The 20,878-nt window shown below is 39.0% G+C and overlaps 1 protein-coding gene across 2 annotated transcripts in view; it reads left to right on the top strand.

Annotated features, from left to right (window-relative positions):
• Positions 1–19,256, top strand: part of btbd8 (BTB domain containing 8) — a 32,902-nt gene extending 13,646 nt beyond the window's left edge. For both annotated transcript variants that reach the window (XM_058778875.1, XM_058778876.1), the window contains exons 7-19: positions 234–314; positions 435–531; positions 2,413–2,501; positions 7,802–7,904; positions 8,582–8,764; positions 8,844–9,017; positions 10,717–10,846; positions 11,852–11,913; positions 12,852–13,437; positions 14,257–14,344; positions 14,445–14,557; positions 14,645–16,516; positions 18,321–19,256. In XM_058778875.1, coding sequence (XP_058634858.1) covers positions 234–314; positions 435–531; positions 2,413–2,501; positions 7,802–7,904; positions 8,582–8,764; positions 8,844–9,017; positions 10,717–10,846; positions 11,852–11,913; positions 12,852–13,437; positions 14,257–14,344; positions 14,445–14,557; positions 14,645–16,516; positions 18,321–18,856 — 4,114 coding nt within the window. In that variant the 3' untranslated portion in view covers positions 18,857–19,256. The remainder of the gene's footprint in view (positions 1–233; positions 315–434; positions 532–2,412; positions 2,502–7,801; positions 7,905–8,581; positions 8,765–8,843; positions 9,018–10,716; positions 10,847–11,851; positions 11,914–12,851; positions 13,438–14,256; positions 14,345–14,444; positions 14,558–14,644; positions 16,517–18,320) is intronic.
• The last annotated feature ends 1,622 nt before the right edge of the window (positions 19,257–20,878 follow it).

Genomic DNA, 20,878 nt, shown 5'->3' with positions numbered 1-20,878 from the left:
TGTTACATAATTTCTGAAAAAAGATCAAATTTTTTATACGTAAGTTAACTACAAACTACACATTTTTTTACTATGTAACATTAACAAAGGTAGATAAATGTTATAAAAAATATATTAGGAAATGCATTAATTAATGTTAACAAATGAGACCATATTGAGAAACGTTTTTTGTAGAGCTTGTAAAATGTCATGATCTGAATGGTTTGTTTTTTTGGGGTTTTTTTATCAATCAGTCTTGGTCCAGATGAAATGGAAATTCTGCTGAATTTCATGTACGGTGCCATCCTAGACTTCCCGCCAGGAACAAATATCAGGTAAACACACTCTGTAGTGACATTTCCTTTCTTCCAATGTGGTAAATGCAAAAAATGCAATGGCTTTAGTTAGATTTTGCAGGAATGTCAAGACGTATGTGTGTTTGTCTTTGATTTCAGTCAGGTTGTGTTAGCAGCAGACATGCTGGGCCTTGAGGGGCTGAAAGACGTGGCCGAGATGGTTCTGACTCGGGACTATTGCCGCTTTTTCCCCAAGGTAAGAGAGAGGATGGGGTCACGGCACACACATTCAGTCTATTAGAGGTGAGGAGTGTAAATAGTCTTTTTAAGCAGTGAGTCTGTTGTAAGGTAGCGCCAATAGTACTATCATCTTGTCGTTTATTAGCCTTTAGGGACACATTATGTGATTTGTATTTGTGAGCGAGTAAAGTCTGGGCATTGGTTCAGCTTTTGTAGAGCATTTAATTTGTCAGCCAAAATGGCCTTATCCCTGTGTTGTGGCTCCAGACGATGATTCCTCTCATTTAAGTTGTCTGATATGGGTGTAACATCTCTTTCTTCAGCCGTATTTTGCCATTTTTCTTCTTCTCTTAGAATAGAAGCACTGCAGCAGACACTCACCATGTTTACACAGCAAGTGCAGATTGTCATGAACGTAAGCTCTCTGGTACAAAAGCAGTAGTGGGAGGCAGCGCAAGTCAAGAAGCATAGTGTTTGACAGCCTTCTCGCAATTCATGAAGAGCAGTTTTGTTTGTGCTTCTGAGTCTCTCATTCTCACTCCCACCTTTCAAGAATGCTTTAAGGCCAGGCTAGTTTGTGTCTTTTCAGCCAGTAATTTCATCCTACACAGAGATGAAAGAGGAATGCATTTACTCCCTCTCCTCTTTCAAACTAATTTGACCTTTTAAGTGTTGGAAAGACTTGATTAAAGGTATGCTAAGAATTTAGTTTTCCCCCTACAGAACTGCACAATACTTTTGATGAACTATTTAAAGATTTGGGGATGCTAAGATTTTTATTTATTTTATTTTTTATGTTTTTGAAAGAAGTCTCTTATTTTCACCAATGCTGCAGATATTTGATAAAAAAAATACAGTAAAAATTATTTTATTGTAAAACACCTTTACAATTCAAAATAACTGTTTTCTACTTTAGTATATTTTAAAATGTATTTTATTTCTGTGATGGTCAAGGTGGATTTTCAGCAGCCATTATATTAGTCTTCAGTGACACTTGATTCTTCAGAAATCATACTTATGTGCTGATTTGGTGCTCAAGAAACATTTCCTATTGTTGTCAATGTTGTGCTGCTTAATATTTTTGTGGAATGTGAAACATTTTTTGTCAGGATTCTTTGATAAACAGCATTTTATTAAAAACAGCATTTATTCCACTTAATTTTATAATAATGCATTCCTTCCCCCCCCAAAAAAAAGCATTTTGGCAATTTCCTATTGACACGCATAGCATAAGTTTATTCAGCAGTGGGGGTTTTTCGTCTCACTCGCACAAACAAATATTATATTTTGCAAACTCCATCAAAACACTTGCAAACACAATATAATATATACATAGTCAAATTAGAAGTCAATAACAAAACAACATTGCTCACGCTTTATGAACATAGTATTAGTTAACAACTAATTCTATAATTATGTCCATAATTCAGTGGTCCAGGCTTTATTGCTTTTGATTCTATTTTGCAAATTGTATATTTCTGCCTGCTACATGTCAAGATACAGTTCTCCTGTAGTGTTCACATAGGCATTACTGTGATTTGCTCATGGGTGATTTCACTTGAGCTTCGGTGACCATAGAAAGAGTAGAATTTTATCATTTTCCCCTTATCATGTATGATTTGTAATAACCCATAAAGAGGCATTTCTCCATCAATTACTGGTAATCAAGTGCTTTGTAATAGTAATTTCTGTAGAAATTTTGAAAATTTTAGCTTTCATGAAGTTCTTCAGTGTAAGTATGATTTAAGTTGAATAAAATATAATTAAACACAAGGTTCAGACAGCTGAACTCTATACTGTATATTAGCTTATGGCAGGCTTCAGGCTATTGATCCACTAAAGTGTCTGAGATGAGGTGTGAATATCAAGAGTCAGTCCTTCTTCTCATTTTCTGCAGCCCGTTGATGGAGTTCAGAGATCTATACTGGAGTGCCTCGCTATTACCCATTCTATAGGCCTGCAGGATCTCTACTGCTCCTGTGTGAGGTGAGGCATTTTCTGCACTTCTGTGGATGCTACTGCTTTAAATAATGGCTTTTATAATGACTCTCCCTTCTTTTCTGATTGTACTGCTCCATTAAGAGTAATATGCAGTGCACTGTACAGTGCAAATGAATCACTAAATAATAAATGACTTAATAAATCAATAAATAATACGTGTTTCAAAATGCTTTTTATTTCCGAGGTTATGCTGCTGTCCAAATGTGGATGCAATCGGTTTTGCAGATATTTATTAAACATTTAAAACAAACCCATTTTCACATCAAATGTTAATGTTTGGCACAATTGTTAAGCCAAAAAAACCCAAAAGAGTAGACGGTCACACTTTATATTAGGTGGCCTTAACTACTATGTACTTACATCAAAAAATAAGTACAATGTACTTATTGTGTTCATACTGTATTGCAACACACTTTTGCTGCTATTGAGGTGGGATACGGGTAGGTTAGGGACAGGTTTGGTGGTATGGGTAGGTTTAAGGGTGGGTTAAGGTGTAAGGGATGGGTCAACAGTGTAATTATAAATGTAATTACATAAATTAATTACAGATGTAACTACATATAGGTATTTTTAAAAATATAAGTACAATGTAAAATCATGTATGTATACAATAAGTGCATTGTATCAAATGATTAATTTAAATGTAAGTACATAGTAGTTAAGGCCACCTAATATAAAGTGGGACCGAGTAGACAAATCCCTATCAATATTTTTTTGTCTCTTTTCTTATACATGTGCTTACTTTCACATCAGTTTGCTATATCAGTGTATTTTCATTGCGTTTGCCCCTTTGCCTTTGCATAAAATACCTTTTAATAGTTAATAATCAATTCGTTAATAATCAGTCACAATTTACTTGTTAGCAATTAGCTTGTTGATAACAGATATTTTTAAGGATAGAAAAAGCTGTGTACATCTGGGTCCAGTAATTGACCTATCGGTAAGCCCCTCCCCTCGAACGCAGACTAGCCAATGGCAGTCGAGTATCAGTTGCAGGGGGAGCGGAACTCGGACATCTTTAGGTTTCAGCGCCATAGAGAAACATTGGAAGATCCGCAGCTCGCATCGGTTTTATGGGGTTTATGCTTCAAAAATGGAAAAACAATGTTCCTGGGGTACTTGATTCACTGATTCCAGGTATCCTGAGAGGATGGGCGATATAATTTATTTTATTACATTTCCTGAATCCAAACAAAACAGAGCAAAATGTCCCTAAGTATTCACCCCAATACAAATGAAGACTTGTATGGTTGTCATACAGTCATTAAGTTACAATTTTCATCAGAGCGTTAACGTTATCTTGTGCTTTAGCAAGGCATCTCTGGCTAAAACTAGCTAACGTTAAAGTTGGTGAGTCCATGCTAATGTACAAACCTAAGTAGCGGACTGTTCTCGCGTCTTGTACAGTGTAGGTCAAAAACACATAAACGAAGGTCTACATTTCAGTGCCTCTCCATATTAAACTGGTTAAATGTACATTAATTTAATCGTACCCTGCCATACATGAACTGTTGATCCTGCATGTTGTCATCCAATCGTGATGACCGACCGTAATATGAGACTTCTCCCGCTTGCATTGTGATCTGTAAACCCTTGCTTCGAGTTACCCACCGTATTTATTTTAAAATATTTTATAAATCCCTCCATGGAATATTTAATTCCCATTTGGTGGCCTTCTGTGTCCAAAATTGTGCAAAAACATCGTGGGACAAGGTTTTCACACTGTAGCTGTCATTGTAAGACAGTGTGCAACTCCGTTTGTTTGTCCGAGGGAGCAACAGTAACTAAGGGGGGTGGGGCGGGGCTTACCGATAGGTCAATTACATTTGAAGTAAAGTATATGTGTAAGACACTAGACAGAAATAGATTTATATAGTTCTCTTGACTTGCTCGTACAGTACCAATTCTGTTGTTCTCAATGCCTCAAAATATGCAAAAAAACAACAATTGTATTTTATTTATTTCAATTTTTGTGGGGTTTATTCCGAAAGTATGTAAATGTTTTTATGACTTACACATGTGGTCAGAATTGTTGGTACCCATGGTAAATATGATCAAAGAAGGCAGTGAAAATAAACCTGCATTATCAATCCTTTTGATCTTTTATTTAAAACAAATCACAAAAATCTAACCTTTCATTGAACTAAAACAATTGAAAATGGGGGAAAATCTCATTATAATAATTGAGCTTCACAAATTAGAAAGTGACTTTAAGAAAAGAGCTAGAGCAGTGAAAATTCCCATTTCCACCATCAGGGCAATAATTAAGAATTTCCAATCAACATAAAATGTCACAAAACTGCCTGTTAGTGTCTATATCGTCCTAATGCACGGTGAGAAGGAGAGTTTGAGTGGCTAAAGACTCTCCAAGGACCACAGCTGGAGAATTGCAGAAAATAGTTGAGTCTCGGGGTCAGAAAACCTTTAAAAAATATATATCAAACAGCATCTACACCACATGTTGTTTGGGAGGGTTTCAAGAAAAAAAAAAAAATCTAAATCAAAATCAAGAAAAGAAAATGCTCTCATCCAAAAACAAACTCCAGCATATTCAGTTGTCAGACACGACTGGAACTTCAAACGGGACTGGCTTCTATGGTCAGATCAGGCCCGGCGCCAGAGGCCTTGCCCCGCCCATGGGCATCCCTGTGCCCCCCCTCCGGACCGAGTTTAATTTAGCATGTGTAATAATCTAACTCATAGTGTAAAATAGTCTAACTGATGGCTTTTAGATGGAAAAACTGCCCATAACTCCTGGTCTAGGATCTGTTTTCTTCGTAATAATAGCATAACGAAATAGATTTGGCAAACAATCCAGTGTATCTTCTGCTTTGGAAAGCAGAGGGGAACAAAGTAGCCAATCCTAGACCTGTTTGTTGATTTCTACAATGCAATGGCCAATCAGAGGTGTTTAGGTTGTAATCCACGCACTCACCGCTTTTTGTCCAGCGCCAAGTTCTATCATGCTCGTAACTTCATTAAAAAAAAAAGTTTCATTGTGTGGTCACATTAATTAGTTAAAACAGAACTTTGTAAGATCGTGATGAATGAGTGACAGTTTTTAATAAATTTAAAGGGAGCGCTCTTTGCATGCTGTATACGATAATATATTCAGAATTTAAATAAAACTTGTTTTTCATGCTTGACAAGCAACCACGTATGACACAGAGATAGCTAACTACACTATATAGATCAAGATAATAATTTCAGAAGCACAAATGTGTTTTGTGATTCTGCGACCGAGCCTGGTCCAAACGCAGGACTTAGGTAAGGAAACGGTTATTAATTATTTGTATTGGCTGCCATGCCAAATCATGCACCTGCTTGCTTTTCTGTTTAATTTAAGTGTTAGTGAATTATTGTAAAGTGTTACCCAAATAATGCATTTTGTGCGTTTACTTGAAACCAACCGCAAACTATGCAACCCGGTTTGTAGATCAATTGAAAAGTGTATTCACCCCGTTATACAGACAGATATTGACTTTGCTCTTGGTGTGATTAGACCAGTCGTCAACAAATTGTTTGTTTCCCATTGGGTATAAAAGGGCCTCTAGCAGTACAAAAAGTTCTTTCCATCTTTAGATTGCGGTGGCCATGATTTTACCCCTAGGTAAATAGATAGAAATATTAATAAGTATATGTCCCAAGATTTTTTTAACTGACAACTTGGACAGCAGAAAAAAAAAAAAAAATGGACCTTTAATCATTTTGTACCATCACCATTACTTAATTAGTCAGCTCTGTCATTGAATTGTCTTTGCTGTAAACTCAGCGCACTGCGGTAAAGCAGCTCAGAGAGGCGTGTGAATGTAGGTCGGGATTTTTCCAGTGCCTTAGAGATAGAAAGAGAGAGACTGTGCGCGTGTGTTGTTTCTGTGATGTTTTGGTGCTGCCTTCGCCGTGGATAGGAGGGTGTAGAGTCACGCATCAGGATGAGAGGCTCTCAGTACAGCATCAATGATCTGATGGTATAAGATCAGCGCAGCACTGCTGCTTTCAGTTTAATGCCAGTCCAATGCCTGCTGAACCTACTGCCCTAATGTTACTAACCTAGATCATTGGGATAACTCTTCCAGAAATAACTTTTTATTTGTATAGAGCTTTTCACAATACACATACAGTAGTTTTAAAGCAGCTTCATTCATAATGTTAGTGTTTTTAATACCTAAATGCCTCATATAGTCTACATTTAGAAGGTTAGAGCAGTTTAAACTTGACAGTGACACTGACATAAATTATCAACCAGTTGAAATTTGCTATTAGTATATGCTTTATAAGTATGTTTGTGTGTAAAGTTGGATATATACACATAATAGTTTTAGTAATTTATCACAGTCATGATTAAAATTATGCATATCAGGATTTAAAGGAATAGTTCACGCAAATTTTGAAATGATGACATTTACTCACCCTCATGTCGTTCCAAACCTGTAGTGTATGTTTCTTTCTTATGCTGAACACAAAAGAAGATATTTTGAAGAATTTTGGAGAACCAAACAGTTGTTGGCCCCCATTGACTTCCATAGCAGGGAAAGAAAGTCAATGGGGAGTATCAACTCTTTGATTACCAGCATTCTTCAAAATAACTTCTATTATGTTCAACATAAGAAAGAAACATACAGGTTTGGAACAACATGAGGGTGAAGAAATGGTGACAACATTTTCATTTTTGGGTGAATTATCCCTTTAAGATTTTGGTTGTTTCGCACCAACCTAAGCTTGTTCTATCATCTACAGATGTTTGGCATGAATATTTAACAGAATTTTTTTATATTGACAGATTAATGCTGACAAGATCCAAAAAAGAGAAAAAGACTATAAAACAATAAAAGTGCTACAAAAATACACCATATGACTAGTACACTATATTCCAAGTCTTCTAAGGGTGTACAATAGCTTTTATGTGAGGAACATGAAGTTTTACTTATATCCTTTACACTTTTATGGTACAGTTTTTGCTTTTTGAAGTCTGAAAGAATAAATTATTACTGTGCCATACTGGATTTATGGAGTAGACTGGACATTCTTCAAAACATCTTCTTTTGTGAAAAAAAAAAAAAAAAAACTGTAGGTTTGGAATGACACAAAATTGGCTAAATTATGACAGATTTCACTGTAACTTATAAGACAGTTATTTTTTTTTTTTAACTGTCTTTTAAGTTACAGTGGCAAAAAGCTAATTTTGTAGCTTAGCACGAATTGTGCAGGAAGTTTAAAATTTTACTTATTTGTAATTAAATATGAAGATAAAAGCTTACGCCCTTGATGTTTGTTTCAATCCACAGATGGGTAGCTGAGCACTTTGTGAAGTGCTGGTCAGAAAGAAATTTTGCTCTCCTCCCTCCAGAACTACAGAGAGATTGCCTTAATACTGTCACCAAAAACATGGTGTGTAATAATCACAGACACATATTTGATTTCTCTTGTGGTGGGGACTTCCCTTTGACTTTGTTTTTATACTAATCTAATGATACTGAATTAAGATATTATTCAACATGTTTATATGCCGTTTTTCTAGTGGGAAACAGCATAGACAACAACCCATGTTTCCTTTCATTCGTTACTGTCCTTCTGCTTCTGTCTGCATACTATAGGACAATAAGACATTGATGAGATGAGCTGTGGCCTCTGTTTTGAGGATGGCTATTGACTAAAGAGCAATTAGAGGTCTTGATTGAGTGGCTTTGTGTGTGTGTGTGTGTGTGTGTGTGTGTGTGTGTGCGTGCCACAAACAGCTCATTCACTTAACTCATAGTCTGGCAGTCCCCTAAAATTCTCTCACGCACACACACGCACACAGACACACAGACACACAGACCCAGAACTTCAGCAGCTGCAGTCAGACAAGTGTAGTTGTATAACACTGGGTTTTCCCCCTCCTGATTTCCAGCCTTGATGTAAACCACTGCTGAAGCATATTGGATTACACTAGGAAATTTACAGTCACTAACAGTGCAACCAGCATGAGAAGCAGGGAAGATGGATTCCATGAATGAGACAGTGTGTCTATGAAGATGTTTTTCAGATGGTGCAGAGTATGTGTGTAACATTGTGATGTGTTTCAGATGGTGCAGAGTGTAGTATCTGTGCTGTGTGGCAGCGAGCAGCTGATTGGCAGCCTGCCGGAGGTGAAATGGGCCAAGCAGGTGCTGAGTCTGGCCAGTGAACTGCAAGAACAGTGTCTGCAGATGATTGTCACACACCTGCCCCAGGTCACACACACCGCTGCCTTCCACGATCTCCGAAGGGTACGACCAATCGATGATGTTTAGGCATAAGATATAAGATGTCTTGTCAGCTATGACAGTCAGGCGTGTACTGTTTCAGAGAGAGGAGTTCACACGTGACCCCACTCTCATGAGGAAGGTGTGCGTAGCCGTGCGGGAGGGCGTTACTGTGGAGAACTGCTGTGACCTGTTCACTGCTGTGAACCGGCTGAGCGGTGACCCGAATGAGGTAGATGTTATCACAGAAGACCAAGCCTATCAGGAGGAAGTGGAGGTAAACAAAGAAACAGAACACTACAAGGCAGCATTTAATTACAACTCAGAACATTTAGTAAATTAATCATTTATTTTTATTGATCCAAACAAGACGGCTGTTATAGATCCACACAAAAATATGGACATCTAATAGATTTGAAAGAAAAGCATAGCAGGTTTTCAGAAATAATTATGTATTTATTATAAAATAATTATTTTGTATATAATTACTTTTTTTACAGAAATCATTTATTTTACATAATTCTGTAGAAATAGTGTTTAAAAAATACAGTTTTAGTGCAAAAGTATTGGTTATTTTCTCCTTGCAGTCATATTTTGATTTGAATACATCACATACAGTCAGACAGTCACATGTGGTGTAGCTGCAAATCTGATCTGAAATTTCTGTATGCGCATATGGTCAGAACTTTATACTACTCTCCATTGAAAGTAAATGACTTCCGGCCTGTCGTTTGTCAGAGATTAGGTACAGCCTGCAGTGGAATACCTGCAAACCCTTCAGTCTTAACGATATTAAAAATACAGCACAGCCCCGGATGCCTTATTTTATACAGGTTTTCATTTAAACATTATTTTATTTAGCAGTCCGGATCAGAACTGTCTGTTCTATTTTGGTCAATATAAAGTAAATCTGAGGAATACATAATAAAATTTCATCTGCATTCTTTGTTTTCAGTATGTGCATACAGTTACTATATGTTTTTACTTTTGTAATCTGACTTCCAAATGAAACAGGATATTCAAAGCCTGGTGGCATTACTGTCCACTGGGTATTACATACCAGAGGAAAGTTGTGGTAAAAGTAAGCAGGATTTGTGACACCAGCCATTTCAGACTTTCAAGTCATTACGTTTTCATAAAGAATTAAAACCATTTCTTAAAGAATTGAAAACATGCACTAATAAATGCATGAATTTGCAAAGTACATTATGACTTCATGTTGATTTTAATGTGTCTACTGCATCAGTGTTGTACAGTAGTTATTATAATACTTGATGGATAGATTTTCTGTGCTTCATCAAGTAGTGCACACCTGCAGCAACGGTCTGCTGAGCACATTCTCTGTATATAATGGCATGTGTACAAAGCGCTTCATTTGATCCTGGGATTTAAACTTGCCTGTAATGTACGTGGCCATGCCGGATTACAATAAAGTGACACACTACAAATAGAAAAGGTCATGGTAAACAACTCCACCTCTCATACTTACAGTACTCGCTCTGTCACTTTCAGTTTTTCTATATTTCTCTCTGGCCATCTCTGTCGCTTCCTGTCTCGTTGTGAGTTAATTCACATCCCAGGGGAAATGGCAGAATGGATTAGTCTGAGAAAGACCAAGAGTCGTGGGTGTGGCCATGTCTAATCTGGTTCCATGTCCATTATAGAGTAAAGCAGGGAGGGACGTGGGAGAAATGAACTGCGGATGGAAAGGCTAAGGCAGAATCTGAAAAAATAGACGTTCTTTTTTTTTAATGAACATTCGGTGCAGAAGGCGGGAACACAAGCCTCTTCTACTGACATCATCCATTTAGCTGGAGAGGATCCTGTTAAGGGTAGAGGGAGGCAACGGCGATCGGTTGCCAAGACAACCAGCCTTTGAAGCAGCTGCTGATTCGCTCATGTTCTCCTGCTGTTGTATCCACCCTCCCTCCTTCTCTCTCGCTCACCCTCTCTCACTCATTCTGTCCCTCCGGTAGCCATTCAGGCGTGAGCTGTGTTCGCTGCGCACGAAGCTCTGGACCTTCCTGCTTCAGTCCTTCTTTGCAGTGCGGCACACACAAGGATGGGATGCACTACAACCCAGATATCGAGAAAAAATACTCGCAGGTAAGGAGAGGAAGAAAAAAAGGTAAGAATGTAGCAATAGCAAAAGAAAGAGGAATGGAAATAAAACATAAATAATGTGGGAAGTAGGTAAAGTATAAAATAGAGGAGGATAAGAGAGAACATAAGAAATGAACAGCTCGGTGTTCAAAACCATGCAGCATTCAGAATGCGCTTGTGTACATGTGTGAAGAAGGAGTGGGCTGTATAATTTTTTTTTTTTTTAGTGGTCCAGTGCAGTGATGAAGAGCCCTGCTTTGCATGGATATTGGGTAGCCAGTGCTGGTGAGAGAAACCCTGCTGGATAACCTCCAGCTCCTGTCAGTCCTTCAACAACCCAGAGATGCTTTGAACATTGAGAGCTAGAATAGAGTCACATCAAAACATTAAGCATTTTCAGAGTGGGTTGAAGAATGGGGTCCACAATGAGATACAGTGGATTTTGTGTTGTTCTGTTCTGCAGGTGGAAACATATATGCAGGCGCATAAATTATGCATTGCTTTAGGTGTCAAGATCGCGCTTTCTAAAGATTCCCTCGCATATGTAAAGGAATGCAAATGCAGTGGCTCGTATGCAAAGCATTCGTGCAAACACAAACACTCCAGCTGCATTCTTTTACAGCAGCTATTTGATCCATGATTTGGATTGATTTCGTGGATGACAGGAGAGAAATCAGAGCTCAGTTGTATTGCTGGGAAGGAAGCCTAGATCTTTTTGTTTTTTTTTCTCTGATGATTTAAAGGACTGTGAGATTATCAAAGGCTAGATCTGTGCTGTCTCTATCTGAGATGAAGGAGTAGGAAATCAGTGGTTCTCTGCAGAGCTGCGCTGCCACTTTTACTGATTAGGGTTGTGACTGATTGCAAGTCTGCAAGTATTTGCGTGTCTGATTGAAGAAATGTTTGGCAAATGTTGATTATGCAGGAGTGGATGTTCTAATTAAACTGAAGCTGTCTGTAATCTAAAATTAGTCTTTATTTTCTTCCTCCTTCTACCAACCCTCTCAGCTGCTCTTGATAAAGGAGACTGTAAACGGCTTGGAAAAAAACCTGTGCTCAGCAGCTCTCAGGTAATTTTTATTCTGTTGCTTATTTTGGTAAAACTGAAAAATGGGATGCACACAGATATTTTGGCCCAGGTTGATTCATTAGCCAATATTTGGTCATTTTGAGATTGTCCCCATCACAAATAAACACAAGTAATCTTTTTTTTTTTTTTTATTATCATTATATTGAGTAAATATTGTGTCAAATATATTTGTTTACTATAAATTCTACAGTCCTGTTTGCTTTCATTAAATTGTAAAGTGTATCTATCTGCATTATTTCAGCCAATCTGCTTTCTAGATATCTATATCAGCATCAGCCATTAAAAAACTCAATATCGGTTGACCATTAGAAATAAAGTGATTTACTGGCATAGGCTCTGTTAGAACTGTAAGTTCTGATTTTATAAGGTTTTCTGATTGAACTGAAATTAAATGGCTGTTAAATGAGAGCTGTCTCATCACAACAACGTTAAGGTTGATTCAGGGAATGTGCTACAGAATTACTGATCCTGAAAACATAGCTGGATTCCTGCTGCTGTTGTCTGAGCTCAACAATAAGGACAGCCTGATAGCCCATAGAAAGTTGAAAATGTGAATGTTTCTCTTTCTGAAACATAAATATGCATGTGTTTCGGTGCAAAAATATAAACAGGGACTACTTGCTTGACAAGGGCAGATGAAAAAAACACCTCATTGTTGCGCTTTAAATAAACAGTATGTATGTATGACCAAAGTGATATAGATACAGAGACCGTGGGCTAAGGAAACAGCTGTCCTTTTTTTTTTTTTTTTTTTTGAAGAATGTGCTTTTTAGCCTTTAATCCTAAGATCATGGTTTTGTGCTCTATGGTCTTATACATCTGAGATTACTGTGTCAAATGGGTTGCTGATCTGATTAACAATGAGCAAAGCCATCATAGTCTTTCGTTTTCTCTCCGTCTCTCTTCCTTCTCCAACAGAAACCTACAAAATGCCCCTCGGGCACTTCATCTCCATGTGATAGCCCTACTCATCCTCCTATTAAGGTATCACAGGGTCCACGTGCTTCCCCTGCAAGATCTGTAGCTGCAGCATCAGGCACCATGAAGTCTGATGCTCTGGGGCCAACAGCTCACACGGCTCCTTCTGGCAAAACAAAAGCTAGTAACAATGCCTCACTCAGAAGTAAAAATGATAAGGTTAAACCAACTCAAATGCCAGCTAAAACCAAGACTACGTCTACTGTTAAACCAGTGTTGAACGGCACTGGTGGCGGTGCTCAACGGGAGAATTCCACTGCTTCAGGTGCCCGTGGTTCACCCACAGGGAAGACGGTGATGGACAGGAAGCCAAACCCAGGAGCAAGGCCAAAGTCTTCCCCTGCTGGCTCTGATCTCTCGGGTGGCCAGACTAAAGGAGGAAAAGTGCAGAAGAACACAATGTCAGGGAAAGATCTGCCTCAGGAATCAGCCAGCAATGCTCAGAATACTCCATCTAACTCTGGCAGCACCTCACCAGACAACAGCGCTGGGAGTCCTCGCAAGAATGGCCACAGTACACCAACAGGTGAATTTACCTTGATTCAAATTTAAACTCTACTACATCTCAAGCTAGTCCTTGTTTTACTGTGAAGAGTGGAGGTATCCAGCAAGCCAGAGCCAGTGAAATAGTTCGAGCAGAAATTTAGATCTGAAAACAGCTGTAAGTCCATGGAAGTCAAGAAGCTATCCTTACTTTCCCATGTTAGCTGCTGATTACCACCTCAGGTTCGCTCTTCTGTCCCTGAAAGTAAAAGTTAATTAATAGTATGATCTGTGCTTCTGAGTTTTGATAAAAGTTAGAAAATTAGAACAGGAAAGGAAGGCTAGGGAGAGAAGGAATGTACTGCAGTTGAGAGGGAGAGAAATCCAGAGGTAAAAATATAGATACAGTATCTCTTCCCTTTTCCCTGCTCATTAGCTGGCATTTGCCTGGTACTGACTTCCCTTCTGACTCAGAGAGTCTTTGCTCAGCAGAGTAGGTTTTAGCTCATCATTAAGCTGCTTAGCACTACTAAAATTGTACATGCCTGTTACCTTGCTCACAGTCCTTAAGGAATGTAGGTTTAGATAGCACAGAGGTTCTGCAGGACAAATACCAGTTTACAATAGGGTACAAAAAATATCACAATTCTTTTTTTTTTTTTCTTGTGCAGACAATGTTGAGACCAGGATTTTGATGGATAGTGCTCTGTTTAATTAGATTAATGGGCTATACGTTAAAAAAAATGTTTTAAATGATTAGCTTGAAATTGTTTTTGAATAACTACTGTATTGTCAACATGCAATGTCATTTATAAAAATGTTGTGTTGTTGTAAAAACTTAATAATCCTTTCTACATTGTAGGTCTCAGGTCAAAACTTCAAGCCAAGGCAACAACAAAATCTCCTCTGACCAAACCTGCTCAAAAACCAGACACTGAGAAGACTAGCAGGTGAGTTATGTGAACAACCAGACTGTGATCCTTAAACTTTTTTTTACTATCTACACTTTATTACAATTTATAGTCTTTTGATCCTTCATTGTGTTTACAGCCCCACTAACAAATCAACCAAGACTAAACCTACCACAACCAGTCGTGCAGTACCTGGAGTTCCTGCATCCCGCTCAGATCCAAAGAGCAAAAGCACTGTGTCAGACAACCTTGGTAAGAAACACTCAAGCTTCAGAATGGATCTAAAAATAATTTGTTATTAACAATAATAAGTTCAATTCTGTTTCCTCTTTTAAACAGCTTCATCCAGACCTGGTTCAGCCCTTAGCTCTAGAAAGCCTGCTTCCCCAAGAAAAGAGGTAGAGAAAGATATATCTAAACCTGCAACTACAAAGAAGACAACAAAGGCCATCCCTGAGTCAAGGCCCAGTGTCAAAGCTTCCACGTCTTCCTCCAGGCAGTCTCCTTCTGCCCCAAACAAAACAGGACCTAAACAGAAGGCTCCAGAAACACTTCCAACAAAATCATCTCTGAAATCCTCAGGGGCCGTCAAAACTCCTGCTGGCTCTAAAAAGCCAGGCACTGCTGTGAAAGATTCAGTATCCAGCCCTAAACATTCAGACTTTAAAAAGGTCACTCAACAGTTGAATCCAGATTCTACTGAAGGTAAGACAAGAAGCAAGGAACTGGTCACATCTTGTCTGGAGAGTTCCAAAGTTCCTTCTTCCCTGGAGCAGCATTCACTAGTCAGCCAAGCTGTACAAGACCAGCAAGAAGCGGTTCCCGAGGGTATATCAGCAACTTCTACTAAGGTTCAAGATATGGAGAAAAGCAGTGATCTAGTGAGTAAATTAAGTAGCACAGAAGTGAAGACTCGGTCAGTAACTCCGGACATGCATACATGTACTTCTGGGCAGAGTGAGATAAGCGGAAGTAAACTGGCCACAGGCCATGCCATTCCACCCCATGTCACAGGACCAGAACAAGGCCTCAATTCCATGAACTCCTCAAAGGACTCAGACCTCCCTCCTGATACACCTTGCAGTCTAGGGAGCATTGAGACACCCCTAGAGGACTCATGGAATGGGCTTCATCCCCAAGTTAGCCCAGAGTCAGAGACTGGCAGTGCCACTACTTCTTCTGATGACATAAAGCCACGGTCAGAGGATTATGATGCTGGTGGCTCGCAAGATGACGACTGTTGTTCCCATGAGCGTGGCGTTTCAAAGTGTGGGACCATGCGTTGCCCTGACTTCCTGGGTCGCAGCAGCAGTGACACCAGCACACCTGAGGAGCTCAAGATGTACGAAAGTGGGGCTGGACTGCGTGTGGAGGTACGGCTGAGAGGACGAGAGGCAGAGACTACAAGTGAAGAAGAGGTAGGGCGTCAAAGACCACGTTCTTGGATTAGAAAGGATGAGGTGCCAGTGGAGGAGGAACCTTGTGAAATGGATACCACGTTAAAAAACTTGAAGGGCGTGCAGGACCACCAACTTTTCTCCTCTGAAGAAGAAGAGGAAGAGGAAGAAGAGGAGGAGACTGAAGATGAAAGATCAGAAGTTGAGGTGTTACCGAGGGGAATGGCTCCCCCAATTGCAGAGCCACCTCCACAGTTTCAAGGTATTGTCAACCTTGCATTTGAAGATCCTGCGGAACAAGAGAATGAGCAACCAGAGTACCAGTCAGCTTCTAACTTCCGTCGCTCTGTTTTACTCTCGGTGGATGAGTGTGAAGAACTTGGATGTGAAGAAGGAGGTGCCCAGACTCCGACACACGAGTCAAATGATTCCTTTGCACATGGTGATGTCTTCGATGGTGAACCTCACAATTCTCAGACAGACTACCACTCCCAGCAGTCCACAAGCACAGTGAGGGGCAACCATATCTCCAACCACCAGGAAAATGAACAAGAGGCCAAACCTGCAGTATTCCTGACAGAGGTCCAGAGATCTCCACAGGAGGATTGTGCATATAATCAATCAGATGCCCCTGTGCAAGACAAAGACACCAGTGACGTTCCTGCTCAGGAGCGCCCTTGTCACCTGGACCTCCGGCTTGTGGAACAGTATGGCAATCTCCAGTCCAAACATATAGACAGCAGAAAAGCTGACTTGCGGCTAGACTTACCTGAGCCGCAGCTGACTGCGAGCTCACCCGCACACTCTCCATCAGGTAACGTATAACATTAGAGCCCATCCCCCCTGACTGCAGCCTCAGAAACATCTACTCACAGTCTCCCATCCTGACCCATTCAACTTAAATATTCAGACAATTCCTTTGACCTCAATCATCTTCAATGAGCTAAATCTTGATAGCTCATTGATTTAGATAGTAGCACACTACTGCCTCCTTTTCCCCCTTCCTTTAATTCTCTTATTTAGACGTCTATCCTTTGCAATCTAATATTTCAATAAGCTATACACACAACTAAATTGCCTTCTCTGAGGCGCTATGCCCTAAATAACTCTACTAACAAGTTTACAAGCTTAATATTTACAGTAAAATATCTATCTGCGTGTGGTGAAGTATGCTGAGTCAGACCATCTGTTATGTGGCATGGCTGGGCAGTCACAGTTGTACCAGTGCACTTAAGTCCTCAGCCGTTTTTGTTTGTTATTGTCCATACTAAATAGTGAGCTTCTTCCTCATAGGCCAAGTCATTTATATGTTGACTTTTCCATAAGAGATCTTTATGCAAAAGACAAGCTCCATGTGACTTGGCCAGCAAATATATACATAGAAATATATATATATATATGCACAAATATACAGTGAGCTAAGCTTCCTTTTAATACTGCACATAACGGATCACACCTTCTGCAGAGACCATGATGCTTTGAATGTGTTAGAACAACCTAGATGTTTTTTATACTCAATATCAATGTTGAGTCTTTTGCCGTCTTATTTTTCAAGACTCTGTCTGTTAAGTCACCCAAACCAGGAAGTTTTGCATGCCAATACTAGGTTTCATTATTGATTTTGTTCATTTATGAAATTCCATGTTTGTATCCATTTTTGTGTTTTTTTATTTGTTTTATTTCTCATTCACAATATATCACACCATTTGTAGTTATGTAGTAGGTAACGTTTTCTCAACTCTAGATTTTTATGTTGTAGATTTCATTTAATTCAGTGTATTTCAGTAGAATTCGTTTTTTTTTTTTCTGTATGTTGTGTTTCTAGAAAAACAATCTCAAGGTCCTCCTCATGTCTCTCTTTTTTCACACTTGTATCATGATTCTAATCACTTTTAATGGTTTTTGGGAGTTTTATCTTTACAAGAAGCATATCTTGCCAAGAAAAGCAATAAGCACTCTTTTGCCACCATGTCCGTCATATTTTCAGTGTATTGTTAAGTTAAGAAGTATAAACTAAAAAGCGTAAGTGCTTGCTTGCATTTCGATGTGTATATTTAAGGACAACAAATGCTCAGTTTGATCAGAACTAGAGAATTCATATCTTTTGTATGCAAACAAAACTTAAGTTATGCTGGAGATACAGTGGCTGGCAAAACATGCCTTTTACTGTTACAGCACTTGTGAACAAAAGAGACACATTCAGTGTAGGCTTTCTTCTGTGCATCACCTTTATGGCAGCTGTCCATCCTTATCCTAAATTCAGAAGTTGCTCCATGGATAGGCCATGGAAAGTCAAGAGTGCTCCATGGAAAACTTTGGATTTGCACATCTGCTTAATTGTAATGCATGCGTCATTGAATCAGATCTTGATTAATGACAATAAAAAGTGAAAACTGCCTAAGACAAAGTATATATTTTTTTCATCTAGTCTTTAAAAGGATGGCTATTTCAAGCTTAACCACATCCCAGAGGACACAGTTGCACTAGGGGTGATTTTGTACATCATGTGGAGCTAGAAACAACGCATGTCTTCAAGAAAATTCCTGTGTTTTAAAAAAAAAAAGCCCACGTAAGGATAAAACACTTGGTCATTGTGCAGTATTGTCAATTATTTTTAGGGGACTTTGATGGTTGTGACACATTGGATCAAACCTGCACACATGACCGGCGGCCGTCTAAAGCCCTGTCCCCCATTTACGAGATGGACCTGGGAGAAGCCCTCGAACAAAGCATGGATGCTGACAGAATCAGTGATCCCCAACAGGAGGAGTCACGTCAGGAGGGTAAAGGAGTAGAGACAGAGGACGTTAAAGAGGAAGTGGACAGCGAAGACAGTAAGTTTGCAGAGAAAGACTGGAGTCTGCTTCGACAGCTACTGTCTGACCAAGAATCCAATCTGGGCGTCATAAACTCAGTCCCAGAGGATTTAAACCTTGCACAGTATCTGATCAAGCAGACGCTGTCCTTGTCTCGAGACTGTTTGAATGAACAGGACTACTTGTATCACGAAAAGGACACATTTAAGCGCTGGGCTGAGCTTATTTCTCCACTGGAGGACTCCACCACCAGCATCACTGTGACCAGCTTCTCTCCTGAGGACGCTGCATCTCCACAGGGCGAGTGGACCATCGTGGAGTTGGAGACACATCACTGATGGCCTCCTGGACTGGAATACAGCCAATGTTTTGATAGGACTCTTTGGATTACTGCATCCTTTATGTGCTTATTTATTTTGGGGAGAAAGACTGATCAATTGCAGATTAAGTTGACTGAAATCACATGTCATTTTGTTCTCATCATACAGGTACTATATAAAGGACTGGAACAATGACCTCTGTGAAGTTGTTTTGCATGTGGGCAGTTTTCTAAGCTCTATTGTTTACTCAATGGGTGTTGCTTGAATCTTTGTAGAATACCAAAAATGCATTTTCTTGTTGCTCTTTTTGTCTCTGATTGATGACGCTTCTAAAACGTTTTGAACAGAGTGTAGAGAGTAAGTTGTTCTGGTTTACATTCATTGTTGTATTTAAGACAATAAATCTGTGTTGTTTGAATTTTGCTGTCTTTTTTATATTTTAACTAACTAAATTTAAAAAAAGGTTATTGCAGGCACTTAGAATGGAAGTTCATCAATGAGGCCAAGTTTAGAGGATTAAAATGCAGAAATGCAAATCTAGTAATTTTATAAAAGCACTGATGTTATTTTGGAATGGCAAGAAAATGTACTGTTTCTGTTTTTCTGCAACTATTTGAACAGGATGATGGGATGGGAGGGGATGTTTTCTTTAAACATCATTTTTCAGAAGTTTCCTACATTTAAAAGAACACAAAATAAGTACAATTTGACCTGATCTTCATGTTCAAAAAGTTTAGACCCCCGTCATGTTTCCTTCTTGAGCACCAGTAAATGTTTTCACCCTTTGTAATAGTTGTGTATTAGTCCATAAGTTGTCCTCAGTTTGAAAAAATAGATTTTAAAATCTTACAGTTACTGTTGTTTAAATGTGCTGGAAGCAAAACAACATGCAGGATCTGAAGGATTTTTCTGAAGAACACTGGGCAGTTTAACTGCTTAGAACAAACTATGGTGGACTCATGAACAAAAAGTTCACTTACTAAAGTAAAGTTCACTTATCTTTTCCACATCACTGTGAATGTGTTCAGTAAAGACATGAAAGATTATAATTGTTTGTTGTAAGCATAAGCACATTGTGTTTGTCTATACTTGTGATTTGAAGATCAGTAATGATACCGATGCAGAAAACCAACCATTCACATACTTTTTCTTGCAACTGTATTTTGCACATGTATTAAACACGTATCATTTAAGTTGAAAAACTGTTCTTGTGAATTATGTGGTCATTTTAGGCAGCAAATCTGTAAAACTGGATATAACTTTACACTGAAAAGGTAGTAATATTTTTTTCCCAAACTAAAATTATGGTAACAATTATGGTTGAAACATAGTATTTTAACATTTATGGACTGTTTTTTTATGAAAATGTTTTTGTGATGGTTGAAAGGCCTATGTATTTCTGTATATTCTGAACAGTTAAATAAGGACACTGTAGACTTTAAGGACAGAAGAAAGGTTGCCCATGCTATAAATTGGTCTGTTCTCCGGTGCTGAGGCTGACAGGAAGCGCTGAAGGGAAAATCATTCATCTGTGCCCTTGCAAAGTAAAAGTAAAGTGTCTTGAGAAGATTAATTAAGCACACACACACACACACACACACACACACTATGCAGAGCAGAGCAGGCCAGAGTTCGTCCTCAAAACCCTGCTTCTCCAGGAAGTCTACAACAAACTATAAGGTTTTCCAAATCAACAGTTCTGATTCTGTATCCTTTTTCTGCATAATCCTTGAAATGAGTGTGGGAAACTGTGCAGTTCTTATTCACTTCATTTGTTACCGGAGGTGCCAGACCACGTCAGCTAAAAATCTGGGCCGGGTGACAATAAACAAAACATCAAACAGGATCTGCCTCTATACAGCTAATTAATCACAACATAATCAGGTCAGCGTGACAAGGAGAGTAAGACTTGCTGGAATGTCTCCTACTTTAATGTGCTTTTGTCTGGATGTGCGCGAACTTGCTTATGAGCCAAACACTGCTGGAGAAACTGGACCGGACACCGTACAAAGGAGGCCTGTAATACTCACAGAAAGCTAG

The sequence above is a fragment of the Onychostoma macrolepis genome, chromosome 06, assembly GCF_012432095.1.
Source record: "Onychostoma macrolepis isolate SWU-2019 chromosome 06, ASM1243209v1, whole genome shotgun sequence".
NCBI lineage: Eukaryota > Metazoa > Chordata > Actinopteri > Cypriniformes > Cyprinidae > Onychostoma > Onychostoma macrolepis.
This window is presented reverse-complemented; position numbering and strand designations above follow the sequence as displayed.